The 15,012-nt window shown below is 46.6% G+C and overlaps 1 protein-coding gene across 1 annotated transcript in view; it reads left to right on the top strand.

Annotated features, from left to right (window-relative positions):
- The window catches only part of LOC100064076 (contactin-associated protein-like 4), a 170,170-nt gene extending 158,796 nt beyond the window's left edge, over positions 1–11,374 (top strand). Inside the window, exons 21-24 of the mRNA XM_023642816.2 lie at positions 809–896; positions 6,999–7,217; positions 7,458–7,529; positions 9,189–11,374. Coding sequence (XP_023498584.2) covers positions 809–896; positions 6,999–7,217; positions 7,458–7,529; positions 9,189–9,382 — 573 coding nt within the window. The 3' untranslated portion in view covers positions 9,383–11,374. The remainder of the gene's footprint in view (positions 1–808; positions 897–6,998; positions 7,218–7,457; positions 7,530–9,188) is intronic.
- The last annotated feature ends 3,638 nt before the right edge of the window (positions 11,375–15,012 follow it).

Here is a 15,012-nt window from a genome sequence, read left to right as displayed (position 1 = left end):
AAAGCAGTATTTTGATAATGAAGCATAATACAAGTTCCTTTTTCTATTCTATTCTCTCATGTGTTGTGGACAAGAAATCAAATGTGGTCTGGCATTTTTGCCCATTTGTTTAGTAATGGGAATCTGCCAAATAGAGTATAAAATTTTGCCTACTTAAATTTTCCCTCATTCATTTTAATTTAATTACTAGAGAAATATTGTCTATTTTATCATGGTGAATTACAGGCAGAATTTTTTTAATGATTCTCCAATGTGAATCCATGAATACAAACGTGATGACAAGTTAAAGAGATGATTCGTATAAAATATGATTATGATTAAAATTTGCAAAACTAACAAAATAGACAAGTCATTGGAGAGTAAGTGACATTATGCACTGTCAATACTTTTGAAGAAAAAATATTGGTGTGTTTGCTCTCTACACGGAATAGCATACTTTGGCTTCACTCTTCAGGTTTTATTTTGAGATTTGTAAAAGCTTTGGGCTGGGAAAGTCTTTCACAACTTTTTTGTGGGTTCTAATGATTAGAGATCATTCCTACTGTATCAGGAAGTAATAAGAACTAGGCAGAAAAATATGGGAGGGTTAGGGCTGGGCTGTGAGTGAAGGGTATCTGAGATAGTATAAAATTAGTTATGAACTAGTATTCTACCGTTGAAATGGTAAATGCCGCCCAACCAGGCTTTTCCATCCTGGGCAGCACTAGGTTCTTTTTCTGTGATCATTTTTGTCCCATCGCCTCCCTTTGCTTCCCACCCTGTTACTGACCAATAACAAACGTGTTTGTGTTTGCTTCTCACGGGGCAGGTGAACCAGAAATCCCGGAGACAAGTGAGTCTGTCCTCGGGCACGGAATTCAACGCTGTCAAATCCCTGGTGCTGGGCAAGATTTTAGGCAAGTAGACACAGAGACCCCACCCCTCGCCCCCACCTCGGGTCACAAAGTCACACTGCCAACACAAAAACAAGTTCCTGTTTTATTTTCATTACACCGCTCATGCCAATCAGGGCAGAAATCACGCTGTGTTCAGAGTGCACCCATAATCATGAGAAACAAGTGCACGCCTCTAAAGATAGAGCCACACTTCTTCCCTCCTTCAGCAATCAGCACCAGGATCACAGCGATTTTCTTACCACAGAGAAGAGCAGTGATCAAAACAGACACAAAGTTCACAGATGACGCGTTAAACAGCTGCAGGTCCGGAAACCTCACGAGGACGACGTTTGGAAGGGGACCTGGAAAGAGCACGTGTCTGTTGTCCTTCACTCAGGATGGCACCCTGGGCAGGGATGCGGTCCTGCTTTGCTGCTGTGCACAGAGGTGGCTCTGTGCCCGGTCACCATGTCTGCAAATCAAACTACACATTTCAGTCTGCTCATACCTGTCAATCACCACTGGTCATGGCATGAGCGTAAATGCAGAGCCCGGGCATCCTAGGATCAAATATGCATGCTTGCGTTTCTCCTTGTCTCCCAATATTAAAGTAAAAGCAGGTAAATATCAGAGGGCTTGCTTTTTAGTTATAAATAGACTACAAACTCCATAGATTTTCACGTTACTTTGGGGAGAAGGCTCTTGAGGTTTGTTTCATATTAATGGTCTTGTTTTGGCACTAATGGGATATATTTTATCCAAGGTAATGATTTTTTAATCTTTTCATTTATTGTACCTATATTCCTTAGTCATTCACATTTTTACTCATATAGAAGCTCAAAATCCTGAGTTATCATGCGTAGACACACAGGCAGATGATAAAAATATAAATCACTGAAAAGGATGATAGCTAGGTTTTTAACCCTGCTTATGTTAATGTATTTTCAAACATGATGTTGAGCATTAAAAGTATGCATCCCCTTCTTCAATCAGCATGGGAAATGCTATGAATTATGTTCTACCAGGTTGCTACACTGAATAGAAGAAAAATAATATTTGAAAAGCACTACTTTTGTATTGCAAGTTTAATGGCAAATTCAAAGTGAGCCATATAGTGTTTATATATATGTGATTCCTTTCAGTTAAGCTTGAAATATGTAAGAAGGCAAATTTTGTGTCTATATATAATTTACTTTCAGGATAAATGTGTAAGTAATAACAAAGTTGATTTAAAGTGGTGATTCTGCTTTGGCAAAATGCTTTAACATTTGATTAATACTCTGATGATTTTGTGAGAGATAAATAGATTGCACATTAAGTCCTGCCATGTGATTATCAGTTTTAGTCCCAATTCATACTTAGAGAAACAGTGACTAGCCACTCCCATAAGAAAACAATGGCAACAACAAAAACAAAATAGCTGTTTTGAATTCCAAATGCACAGTTCATCGTCATTGACTGGTTGACCAACATGTGCCAGGGCCTCCGCTGACAGAGGAGAAACCACGTCAGGCAGACGCAGCCCCGGTCTCGTCCTCCATTAAGCTCTACCTTCTGGCCCCAACTCATAGATATTGTTTCTGTCTGAACAAAGTGAGCCGTTGATGATCACAGAGGTGTCCAAGTTCTGCAAGCCGAGGCGAGGCTGCCTCCCCACTGAATCCATGCATCTCATGAATGGAAGGAAGGAGACAGTCTTTCCCAGCAAGCTGACCAAGTCTTCACTGAGAGAACACGTATTGATCAAGTGTCTCCCAGTTCAATAAACTACATCAGGTGCTACGGCAGATGTGGTGTAAAAATATACCAGTTCTGTCCTCGAAGACTCAGAGTCTCGGCTCAAAGATGAAGAATGCACACAAGTAGTTTAACAAAGTTAAAAAGCATTAATCATTATTTAAAAGCCTTGACAAGAGAATATTTTTAAAAACACAACTTAGGTTCAGATGAGATGTCAACATTATTGATGAAAAGGTTCTGTGCAGGAGTGTGCAGTATACTGAGTAACAAACTGAGAAAGTGGACTGCATCGTATGAAGTGTAATGAGTGAATAAAAACGAAGCGTGTAGTTAGTTAACATACGTACATTCCCTTCAATCAATTGCGTAAAGAAGATTAGGATGGAATTGAATGTATTGATGCTTCTCTTGAAGAATTGTATGTTCATTGGTGTGTTATTCAGACTCTAGAAGAACACTGAAGTTCAAGCTGAGCAGTAAATTTTATAGCTGACGCAATTGGGATTCATAAAATTTTAAATAAAACTTCATTTATAATATGCATGGGGGCATGGATTTTGACCAAGTTCTAATGAACTTTCCACGTTTTGGTAGTTTTAAGATTTTTCTCGCCATAAGCCTGATAAAATTTCCAAACCATTTTGCAAGCCCAAGAAAACTGAACCTTCGCGTTCCGGGTTAGAGCACGACATGAAGTGCCTTGTGATCCAGGCGGCCAAGGTCTGCTGAGAAGGGGGTTCCTCGTTCCCAGGTCAACACCGAGCTTAGAAGCCAGCTTTTCTTCCTGGAAGCCTATAGGTTTATGCTCCGCCCATCCCCTCTGACAACGGCTTGTGAGCATCTCCAGGTGGATTCTGAGGCAGAGGCCCTGTCCCGAAGGCCACACCCTCCCGCCTGGAGCCCCTCGTGAGGGGGTGTGGCCAGGGGTGACTCGAGTCGCCAGAGTCTGCACTCTGAGGCTTCAGACAGAACTGTCCAGAGTCCTCACTGATTAAAATGTGTGTTTAAACGTCACCACTCCGAGGGGTCTCCCTTGCTGATGCCTGTTCCAGTTATGTTTTCTCAGATTCCATACAATCATTTCAGAGTAAGACACTTTTAAAGGTAAACTCTTGAGAAATAAGATTTTCTAGTTTTGACTATGACCAAGAATATGTCCCTAAAATATGAGAGCTTTTCAAACACTCTCCCTTAATCACAGAGTTGCAGCTTCTTATTCAGTGGTGACGCTGAGGAACTCTGCATAATCGGGACTCTGTCAATTCTGAATTTTATGGGCTATCAAACCAGTGGAGGACCAAAACATAAATTCTAACAAATAAGCAAACACAACTCCTCTGAACTGAGGGAGGTCTTTCTGGGTTAGAGTTGAAACAATAAGAAAGGAATGCCTGTTCTACTAGAGTGACAGCACAAAGTGGTCACGTTCCAGCCCGCGGATGCTCCGGGTGAGCAGGGGGCCTCCATCGCAGGCACATGGCAGCATGTCAGGGTTCCAGGTGTGAAGGGCTCAGAGCCAGGCGTCCCACTCAGGTGTCTGTGGGAAGATGTCCCGGAACCTGGATCCCGCGTGCTGGGCATGACTCTTATCAGTGCCCATTTAGCTCTTTTTGAAGAAACGTGATAGAGAGGAAAGATACAGGAATGTGGAGCGTTGCAGGATGGATCTGAAACTGTGCACCATGGACAGGAGGGAGCAAAGATATCACCATGCCCATTAACGTCTCCCAGCGGTTGTCAGGCCCCTCATCCTATGGGAAGCCTGGGCAGGAACTCTGGGTCAGCCACACAGACTGCTACCTGCTGGTTGTGGGGCCATCTGCCAGTGACCAGCTCTGTGCTCAGTTACCCACCTGTAAAACGGGATAATGATGCGAAGGGTGCCTCACAGAGCAGTTACAAGAAAAAAATGAGCACTTAGAACAGTGGCTGCTACTTAATATGTAGCATCTGAATTTTCACAATACGAGTAAAAATGGGCTAGATTAGGTCTACGATTGCTCTCAAATATAAAATTCTTAGGTCCTACAACAAAAGCAATCAGCCATTAGAAGCCACTTCAGACAACAGATTTCTTGAGGTTTTCAAAATTATACATCAGAGACTGTCTGCTGACTCTCTCTGGGGTTTTCTCCTTCTAAGTTAAAGATAATGTTATGCTTCTCAGATTTCCCCATTTAATTCCATGTCCATTGGGACATTCGTATTTCTTGAACCTTTTAAGTATAACATATGTAGGGGAAAGTGCAACATTTTTAATGCACAGCTGGAAGAATTTTGACAAAGTGAACACAGATTAACCAAGAAGAGAAAGTGACCAACCCGTAGACACCCCTGTGGGTCCCTCGCCAATGGCAGCCTCTCCCAGCTTTCAGCAGCACAGACACAGCCGGCCCGTTTCTGAACTTCACATGGAAGCATCCTACAGTACATGCTGTTCAGTGTCTGCTTCATTCCTTCCACCTTCGATGCTTGTGAGATGAAGCACTCGCTTTCTTGGTGAGCTTTCTGACTATTTTATTGGGAGGAGAGATCCAGGAACGCAGGGTAGTTTCCCAAGGCTCTGCCTTTGCTGTTGCACCCGCCCCAGAAACGCTCCTCCCAGTGCCCAGGGGAGACGCTCTTCACGCAGCTGTCAATGTCCTGGTATCTGATTATTCCCTTAGCCCTTGGGTTAAAGAATTTATTCTTCAAAAGAGCAGAAGCTGTTCTTTTCATGGAACACACAATTCACACTAATGGATAAGGCAAAGCTGCCTAAAAATCTGAGTGAGGAGGGAGTTTTCACAACCTGAGATTTCAGAAATTTGATTTTCTTCTCAAGAGTTAGAAAATTTTGTTCTTAAGAGAGAGGTTTAAAAACAGTAATGCTTTCATTTGAGACACTCTGACCAGTTCTACTGAAAATCACAAAGCAGAGGAAACCTGTGCCAGCTCATGGTCACCCCACTGCCCGACACTTCGGGCGATTACCCCAAACCCCCTGCACTCTCTCCCTGGACACCTGCTCCGCTATATTTTGTCCTGAGTCTGATCTCTCAAGAGAGCAAAAGACAGTGAAGGAAAGACGAGGACGAAGCTTCAAGCACTAGCGTGTGCAACCCTCTCCACATTTTTCTAAGGACATATATCTTACAAAAGATGTATAGATATAGAGATATGCAAACATACGTTAATGATGAAAAGAGGTTTACGCTAAAGAAAGCATGAATGGTGCAACTCCAGGCATCCACAGGGAAGACACTCATTTTGGCCTCTTTCCAGCACGATTGTTAGGTCAACCGGGCAGCAAGCAGGTGGGGTGGGGCCGAATCAGCTCCTGTGGGCGGGTCCCCCTGGGCTGGAGGGAGCCTGGGGGAGCACCGAGAAGCCACTGGGGCAGAACCCGCCTCCTGGGGTCGCTGGAGAAGGCCTGTCTGTGGATCCCGGAACCGGCTATCTCCAAGGATCTGGACCAATCTGAGTGTCCGGCAGAGGGGCCTGAGGACAGCCCTGCAGGACACTTGGCCGTCGGGGACGCGTGCTGGGGCAGCATCTACATCCCACGGAAAACAACCCGACGCCCAAGGGACTCACAGTGAGAGGGACGAGTCCCTACAAAGTGAAGCTGTCAGCGGGACAGGAGCGCCCCCATAAAGCCTCATGGAAGGACAGGAGATCTGAGTAAAGTAACAGAAGAACGCGCAGGAACCTCAGCTGAGAGTCAGCAGACGAACCGGAGGAGAGGGGTCCCCGCTGCCGCTGGATTAGAGTGCCCGAAAACGTATGAAACCGCGTCAGAAACCCCGAGAGCTCCAGGAGGATGTGGAGGAGCATCCAGGAGGGGGAGGGGCAGCTGGAACCACGGGAGGAGAGCGAGAGAACTCAGAAGGAGCAGCAGAGCGTTTCTCTGAGCTGAAGCAAACCCCAGTAGTGACAGGGGTCGCCGAGGTCCGCCTGGCTGAGTCACGTCAGATAAAATGCAGGAACTGCCATCGCGGAGAGAACCCTACCGGCCTCCGGTAGAAACAGCGAGTTACAAAGACCAGAGCACGAGGCTGGCGTCCGTCTCCTCTGCAGCGACGCAGGAGGATGCTCTGGGGCACCAAGCAAGTTTCCCCTCCAGCCCTAAGAGAGGAAACCTGATCCATCAATGCAAATCAGAGCCCAGAAGAGGAGAGCAGGAGGAGGGGCCGCAGCGTGAGCTGGGAACGTGTCACCCCTTTAGGAACAAACGCACCCTTATATCCGCTGTCCATCTAAATGGATAATGATAACCTGCTTGGAAACACGATCTATACGCACTAAATAAAGATGCTGAAGTGTTCTCTGCTTCCCACTATCTGCACCCCAATTACTGCATCCCTCTAAGGCGCCTCACTAACCGCGCTCTCCCTCCCGCAGAGCCCGGCGGCCACGTGGACGCGGAGACGGCGCGGGCGGGCGCGCGGGGCTTCTCCGGCTGCCTCTCCGCCGTGCAGTTCGAGCGCGCGGCCCCGCTGAAGGCTGCGCTGCGCCCTGGGCGCCCCGCGCGCGCGTCGGTGCGGGGTCCGGTGGCGGCGTCTGACTGCGGGGCCCGAGGCGGGGACGGCGCGGCGCGGGAGCGCACGCACGTGCGAGCAGGTGGGCGCGGCGCGGGCACGGGGGCGCCTCGAGGGCCCCGCGACATAGAGACCCTGGTGTCTGTCGTTCGGGCCTAGACTCTGGCACGGGCTGCTGAAATCTCAACCTTCCGCCCCTTTGGCCAGTTGTACGAGCTGACGATTCTAAAGTTAAAACAACATAAACTCCAACTTTATGGGATGATTCCACTCTGGTTTAGCATTGTGGATTTTTCACTCACTTTCCTTTCTCCCGCTGTAGAACATTCCGGAGTGATGGATGAGGGGGAGCCCATGGCTGACGCGACCAGGGGAGACTCTGCAGTGATTGGAGGTGACTAGAGGGTGTCTTGGTGACAGCCAGGCTGGCGAGTGGGTGGAGGTTGAGACAGGGGGTCTAACTAGGTCCCTCTGCTGTGACTGACTGCCCAAAACACGGTTACCCGGAGCTCGCATTCTGCTCCCCCGCCCCAGCTGTTTCAGCTGCCCAAACTGTTCAGATGACCTCAGTTTCTTTGGACAGTAACTGAAGGTGAAGTTATTCTTGATCGTCACCAGTCTTGCCATGAAACCAACCCAGAATTGAAGAGACAGACTTCTGCGTGGCTCCTATAGTCCCAGAGGCGCCCCATGGCCCTACTGCCCCTGCCGGTATGGAGGTGACCATCACTTTACAGGCAAAGTCAGCTTCTTTCTTTACTGCAAATTACAACAGACCTCAGTGTGGAGGTTGGATGAAATCTCTCTCTCTCTAAAGCAAAGACCTCTAGTGAGACATCCAAATAATTATAACCTCTCTGTCGTTTTTTTCCAAGATGAGACAATGCACATCAGCCCTGGAATGCTGGCTAAGATGCAAGCTGCTCCCCTTCCTGGCAGATGCAGCAGCATGTGCTCATTGCCTTCCTTCTGCCACCGTTAGAATCCGCGTGTGCAAACGCTGTTTTGTGGGCTCAGTTTGCTGCAGGCTCTGCCCAGCCCAGCATGTGCCCACAGCACATGGGCCTAATTAGGCCAGCCAAAGCTCGGAGTCCACAGGACTCCACCACGGTTTCACGAACCACCTGCACAGGGACGGCAAGCTGTTTCCATGGTTGTTTCAGTAGCAACCGTGTTTTCTGATGTTCAGTAATGGCAGGACACGTCAACACCTGTATTAACGACCCTCAATATATATAACTGGGAAATGACATTTGACATTTGTGTACTAATTCTGCAACTTAGAGTTGACATCTAATTTCCACCGGTACAATAGCGTGAGTAAACATTTTGCTATGATATAGCTCGGTGTTTTTCAAACTTGAATGTGTGTAAGTATCGTTGAAAAGCCTTCTAAAACCATCAATTTCTCCCACCTGGAGATTTTGGTGAAATTTGTCTAATGTGTGCCAAAGTTGAGAACCACAAGCTTTGGTTTTAATCATCAAAACATTTTCAGGGGGAGACCTCAAGTCACTTGGATCCCATAAATTCCCACATTCAATACATTTCTATAATAAATTTAGTGACAGAGACCATTTTCATATTGCTAAAAGTCACTCTGCCATACCCAAGTTGTTTAAAATTAATTTCACTAAAATGCATGCAACTTAGTTTCCTTAACAAAAATACTGAAAACTTTGGGAAGGTATGATGATACATTCTATACTTTTAAAATAATTTGAACCTGTCTGCTTCCTAACACGGACAGTGCTCATGGTCTGAGGCATACGCTTATTTACTTCCGGAAGCATTAAATGAATCCCATTGTAATTTGACTATAAGGGCATAAAATAGAGCAATCCGTATGAGGTTGGTAGAACTCAAACTTTAGGATACCACCTGACGTAGAAATCCCTGAAGCTTCGATGCCCAAGCTTATAACAGAATCTGGGCTTGATGGGCGTAGAAAGTGATCTGATTTGGACCATCAGCAGTGAAGCCAGGCTAGCATGTGCTTGGATACAATGCTACCATTTGAGGTCTGATGCCGCGTTCCCTCCTCCCTCACCAGGTGTCATAGCTGTGGCGGTATTTGTCCTGCTGTGCGTCGCTGCCATAGCCATCCGCCTTTATCAGCAGAAGAACTTGTACTCAACCAAGGAGGCAAAGCCACCAGAGAACCCAGGCCACGCCCCAACCGGGCTCCGGTGTGAGCTCAGCCTGCAGAGCGCAGTCTGCGGAAACCAGAAGGAGTACTTCTTCTGAGCAGGAGCCAGGGTGGACGCAGTCTCACAGCAGGCTGCCCTTCTCCTGTGCCTGGGGCTCCCCAGGGCCAGAAGTCCCCTTTGCAAATGCAACAGTTTGAGACGCAACCGTGCGGCACAAATCCTGCCTCACAGAGGGTCTGATGGCATTATCCCTTAGCTATCGTTAGCGTCACTGCATTTTATGTCACCATGAATCAGTATCGTCATGATCCATGTTTGTTTCCAATGCTCTAATGTGCTTTTAAACTGAATTTTAGCTTGCTTAGCCGCTGGGGTTTTGAAAGGGAAACTGGCCCTCAGCCGTCTGTCCCAGTGGGACCTGAGGCTCAGCTTTACTCGCACAGGAGGCTGCGTTTTGTGATCAAAGAACTGAACATCCTTCTTGACCACGTTTGTTGAATATTCACATCTTCTGTGAGCCATAGCCACGTGGCCAAAAATAAACAGCCTTTCTGCCTTTCTCTTTGTTGGTTGATGCCAAGCAGCACTCCTCTCTCGGGGTATCATTGCTGGTTTGTTTGCATTGCTTTTATTTAATGTTTCCTTCAAATGCCCACGGTGAGTACGGATGCTTCTGGCACTACGTGCTCGTCTTCAGGGGTAGAGGTACGGCGTTCGGACGGTGCAGAGCGGACCGTACATGCTTTACTTTTTTCCTTCATCTTATGCCATCGAGGTCCGTGATTGACATTTGGCAGTGCCCTGACTAATGTTGATTTCACAAAGTTTTTTTTAATTGAAATTGAAAAGCAGATAGAACCACAAATTCTTAATACTGAAAATGTATTTTTTTGCATCTGAGATACCTGGATGATACATAATAGTAAATTTATTTCCCTAAACGCCCGGTCATTTGTCAGTGTTCTTTGTCATGGTAAATTCTTCTGTTTCTTTGCTGTTTGTTGGCTTGGCTTTTCTCCAAAGGTCTCCCCAACTTTGCTCTGCTCTCCCGAGACTGTATTCCATGGAGCTTCTTTCTCGAATATTCGAGAGCAAGTCACTTTATGACTTTTCTAAAGCTCGGACTGTTTCCAGCATAGACTCCCACGTGCATGGCCACCCAGTCGCAAAGTCCTACACGTGCTGACTCTGAGCCACAACCACGCCCCAAGCTGAGCAACCAGAATCACCCTGAAATTCATTCTCCTAGTCTCAGTTCCAGGATGCAGAGATCCATGTCTCAGAGCTCCCAAAACCGGTGGGAGCTTCTTGGGGAGCAGACCAGGAGAGCAATGGATGACAGGGGATTCCAAGGAAACTGTCTAGTCATTAATTTTGGAACCCCGATAAATGAACCCTCACGAGGAGCCTGCAATTAGGTCCCATAGAACCAGTTGACAGAAGACACGCTCCTGCCCCTGCTTGCCCTGTGCCAGAGAGCGGGGATCCTCCAGCGTGTCCACGTCAGGAAAGGGAAGAAATGCCTGGCCTCCATGTTGCTTCTCCTGTCGATCTCACATCTACTTTTTGGTGTCCTTTTCCACATCACCTCTGTCGCAATTTGTCTGTTAATAATTGCTATTCTTTTTTATATGCTAGGACTTGCTGGGGTTTTATTTTCCTGTAAATCTAAAGTTCTCAACTAATACAGTCACTTAAAGACAGATCTTGGTGAATGGTGCACACGTTTCCCCATTTGTAGCATCGAGACAGAGATGGTAAGTTGGACGATGCAGAGCTGGCTACAGACTTGGTGACCTCCAGGCCGCCTTTACAAGTGAGGGGGGCTCACTGGCACCCGATGTTTCAGGAGGACAGACGGGGGGGCTGCACGGCTCTGTTGCCCACCTCCCACCCCGAAGCCCCTCCATGCGTCCCGTGCCCTCACTGTCCTTCCCTGATTTGTAAAGTTTACCTTCTTGTTTGTTAATAAAACAAGACTTTTAAAACAAAGTGAGGGATATATTTTAAGGGAATTTATATAACATTTTACAATTATGCAATTAGAGTTTTTCAAACAGTAAAAAAGTGTAGCTGTACGCATTCTGCACTGGTGTGTGTATTTCTTTACATGTCATAGGCGGTCCTAGGATTGATATTATTTGCAAATTGGTGCTGCAGTTACCGTGGTATTTTCTTTTTAATTTTAAATGGCTCAAATAGAAAGTGGGAGGAAAATGGTAGCTATTTACAAATTGCTACAGTAGAAGTGATCTGCAATTGCAGATACTCATTGTAGACTAACCATCAGGAAACCATTGGTGGTGCCCTCAACACAGGATAAGTTGTTTGTCGTGTGTGTCTCCTTCCTAGAGCTTGGTGGGGTGGCCTGTAAGTCCTGGGGTGCTGGCTGGAAGAATTTAGCGCACTCATAAAAGTTAAAATGCAAGAATACATAACTGTTTCTCTTTTCAAATTAAAACAATATAAACACTGTATAATTGGCACTCCCTTTGAGAAGCCTGAGCTTTTCTTTCCTTAGCCGCTCCCTTTCCGGTAGGAATCAGAACACTGCATGTCACGCTGCTTACCTCTAATGGTGTCGCCTGACTCCCAGAAGCAGCGTCACGAGACGGCTGGGCCCCCCAGGGCTGGGCTCCAGTGCTGGGTCCTTGCCTGTATCTCATGCAAGATGTGAGAATCGCTTGATGGGGAAACAAAATCATTTGAATGTCTTCCACTGGGGGTTGTGGCCCTTCCTGGGAGACAGAGGCACCGAGTGGAAGAGATTATGGATTTGAAAACAGCTTAGATTTTGTTTTTAATAATCTGACTTGTCAATTTACAAATGAAGAAGCCAGAACACAGGCTTGTGAATGAATTTCCCCACAGGGCTGGTGCTCACAGGCGGTGAGGTGGACAGAGTCACCAGCCTACCTCTCTCCATCACCACGTGGCCAATGCGGGTGCTTCCATCCTGTTAGTCCCAAAATGTTACTTGAAGAGAAAAACACCTGCAGGACATTATCTTATTTTTCTAAATCAATGTATAATTATACATCTGTTTCCACATCTTTTCTCATTGAACGTCAACTTTACACGATGGATCGTCGATGGGTCACTGACATACGTATATATCAGATTATTCTGAAATCTAAGCATCAGTTAGGTTTGACTGCACAGCTGAGTCATCAAATTATACTCAAGATGGAGAAGGATGGAATGGCTTTGCCGTAAATCAAAGTGTGCTTGTTGGATGCTGGATTTTATAATCCATGGACCTGCACACGTCCCCAAACATTTAAATGCTTCCTGGCTTCCTGCTTTCCCACTGGGTGATGAGGATTGTAATCATGAAAGAAGTGCAGAGTCTGTCCTTATGTCCGTGTGTTGGGGACACGCCCGTGAATAATGTGTGTGTACGTGTATGTGAGTAATATATGAGCACGTGTGTGAGTAATACTGAAAGAGTAAAGGATGGAAGAGGGGATAGTTTTAAGTGGCTAATCTACTGGAGCCCGTGGGCATTTCAAATTCTGGATCAATAAGGACAGAATTCACTGCCTTAGTTGAACAAAAATAGTACCAGTGATAGACTCTTAGCTTATGAACCACACATAAAAACAGCAGATTCTTAGCCTGCAAAAGCACGCTCATTGCCACGTCTTGTGGCGTGGGGTTTGGCAGGATGACGCCCATGTTCCTGGGACCCTGGATGCCTGCATCTTGTCTGGGATGTGGAGGTCCCTCAGAGGAGGGTCCCACTTCTCGTCCTGAGCGCTGTGGAAACCGGCTCAGGACAGGGGAACTGGGCTGTCCTTGTTCTGAATGAAGGGTTTTCTTTATCCGACATCTTCTGGGAGGCCCTTTACCCAACTCCTCCCTTTTCCATTTCCAGTTGTTTCTGTGGGATGCTCTCCATCCGCGCTGAGTCCCACCCCATGCCCCGCTGTCAGGGCCACCAGGGGCCTCTGATTCTGCAAAGTTCAGGGACCCGGGCCCCATTTGCCCTGTTTCCTGTTTGCATCTCCAGACGCTTGGTGGGCGAGCGAACCTCGTGACCCGTCTCCCTCTTCCCCTCGGCATCTCTCACAGGTGCTTGTCCCCTTTCTATTTTATTTCATCTTGCAGTTTTTTTTACCTTTGTGCATTTTTTAAAACTGAATTGCGGTCAATATAGTGGAGTTCTAAGGATAAATGGAAGTTGAAGTTTTTCTGTGTTTAGCTAAAAGTCCCCTACCTGACATTTTCTCATTTTTAAAAAGTGTAGGCTTCCTCATGTGAAATCTTGTGATGCTGTGTGCCTCCATATCTAGGAGAGTTAAAAGCATAATGTGCATCCCCCATCTTCACGTAAGTGGCAGCACTTTCTATAATGGTAGAGACTCACGCAGAGAACACGGTGGCACCTGAGCTTCTCCACGGGGTCTCCACGTGAGGAGTGAGCAGTGGCACCTGCCTCCTCCCTGTTCTTCACTCCCAGGGGAGAGGGAAAGCTCTCAGAATGGGCGTGCTCTGTGCTAGCAGGCAGCATCAATATTGTTTTCTGTGAAATAGGAGCTATAACCATTATTCTGAACAGACACTGAATTGTTGCTGTTCATTACACTCAGCTCGTCACATTAGCAATCCAGCTAGCCGAGTCTGCAGTGATGTTGTTACACAGCAATAGATAACTGATACAGGGTGTCACGTGTGTGCACGTATTTGCAAAATTTGTATTGTACAAATGTGTTTGAAATATCCAGGGGAAAATGTGGGATTCTTTCAAAAAATAACTCAGGTCCACAAAATGCAGGGCAGTCTGCTTCAGCACCTCCTGTGAGCATCAAGGTAAGGATGTCACAGACAAGTCAGGAGACGGGGGGACATCCCAATCCTGTGTCCTGGAGGACAGTGCCCAGAGCCTGCCCCTACCATGTAGGGGGGCTGAGCAATGAAGAAGTATTTTGGAAAGTAAGATAGTCTAAGAAACAAAAAAATCTCAGAAATTTCAATGCCCTAGAATTTTCAGGACAAATTCAAAACTGTGATGCTGGGTTAATTAAACCAAAGCAATTAGCAGGAGCATAAGGATGAGAGTACAGGGCCCTGCACACAATTTAAGATGTGCCTGGACCCTGCACGCAATTTAAGACGCGCCTGGATCCTGCACACAATTTAAGACCTGCATAGACCTTGCAGACAATTTAAGACTCCCCTGGACCCTGCACACAATTAAGACCTGCATAGACCCTGCACACAATTTAAGACCTGCATAGACCCTGCACACAATTTAAGACCTGCATAGACCCTGCACACAACTTAAGACCTGCATAGACCCTGCACACAATTTAAGACGCCCCTGGACCCTGCACACAATTAAGACCTGCATAGACCCTGCACACAATTTAAGACGTGCCTGGACCCTGCACACAATTTAAGACCTGCATAGACCCTGCACACAATTTAAGACCTGCATAGACCCTGCACACAATTTAAGACCTGCATAGACCCTGCACACAATTTAAGATGTGCAAAGCATAGGAGAATAAGGAGGAAATCAGAGTTAAGTTGAATTGTTCTCAAAAGCAGCTGAAATGGGCTTGGCCCTGTGGCACAGTAGTTAAGCTCAGTGTGCGACACTTTGGTGGCCCAAGTTTGCAAGTTCAGATCCCGGGCGCAGACCTACACCACTCATCAGCCATGCCATGGTGGAGAACCACATATGAAATGGAGGAAGATTGGCATAGATGTTGGCTCCAGGCT

Source organism: Equus caballus, chromosome 6 (genome assembly GCF_041296265.1).
Source record: "Equus caballus isolate H_3958 breed thoroughbred chromosome 6, TB-T2T, whole genome shotgun sequence".
Taxonomy (NCBI): domain Eukaryota; kingdom Metazoa; phylum Chordata; class Mammalia; order Perissodactyla; family Equidae; genus Equus; species Equus caballus.
This window is presented reverse-complemented; position numbering and strand designations above follow the sequence as displayed.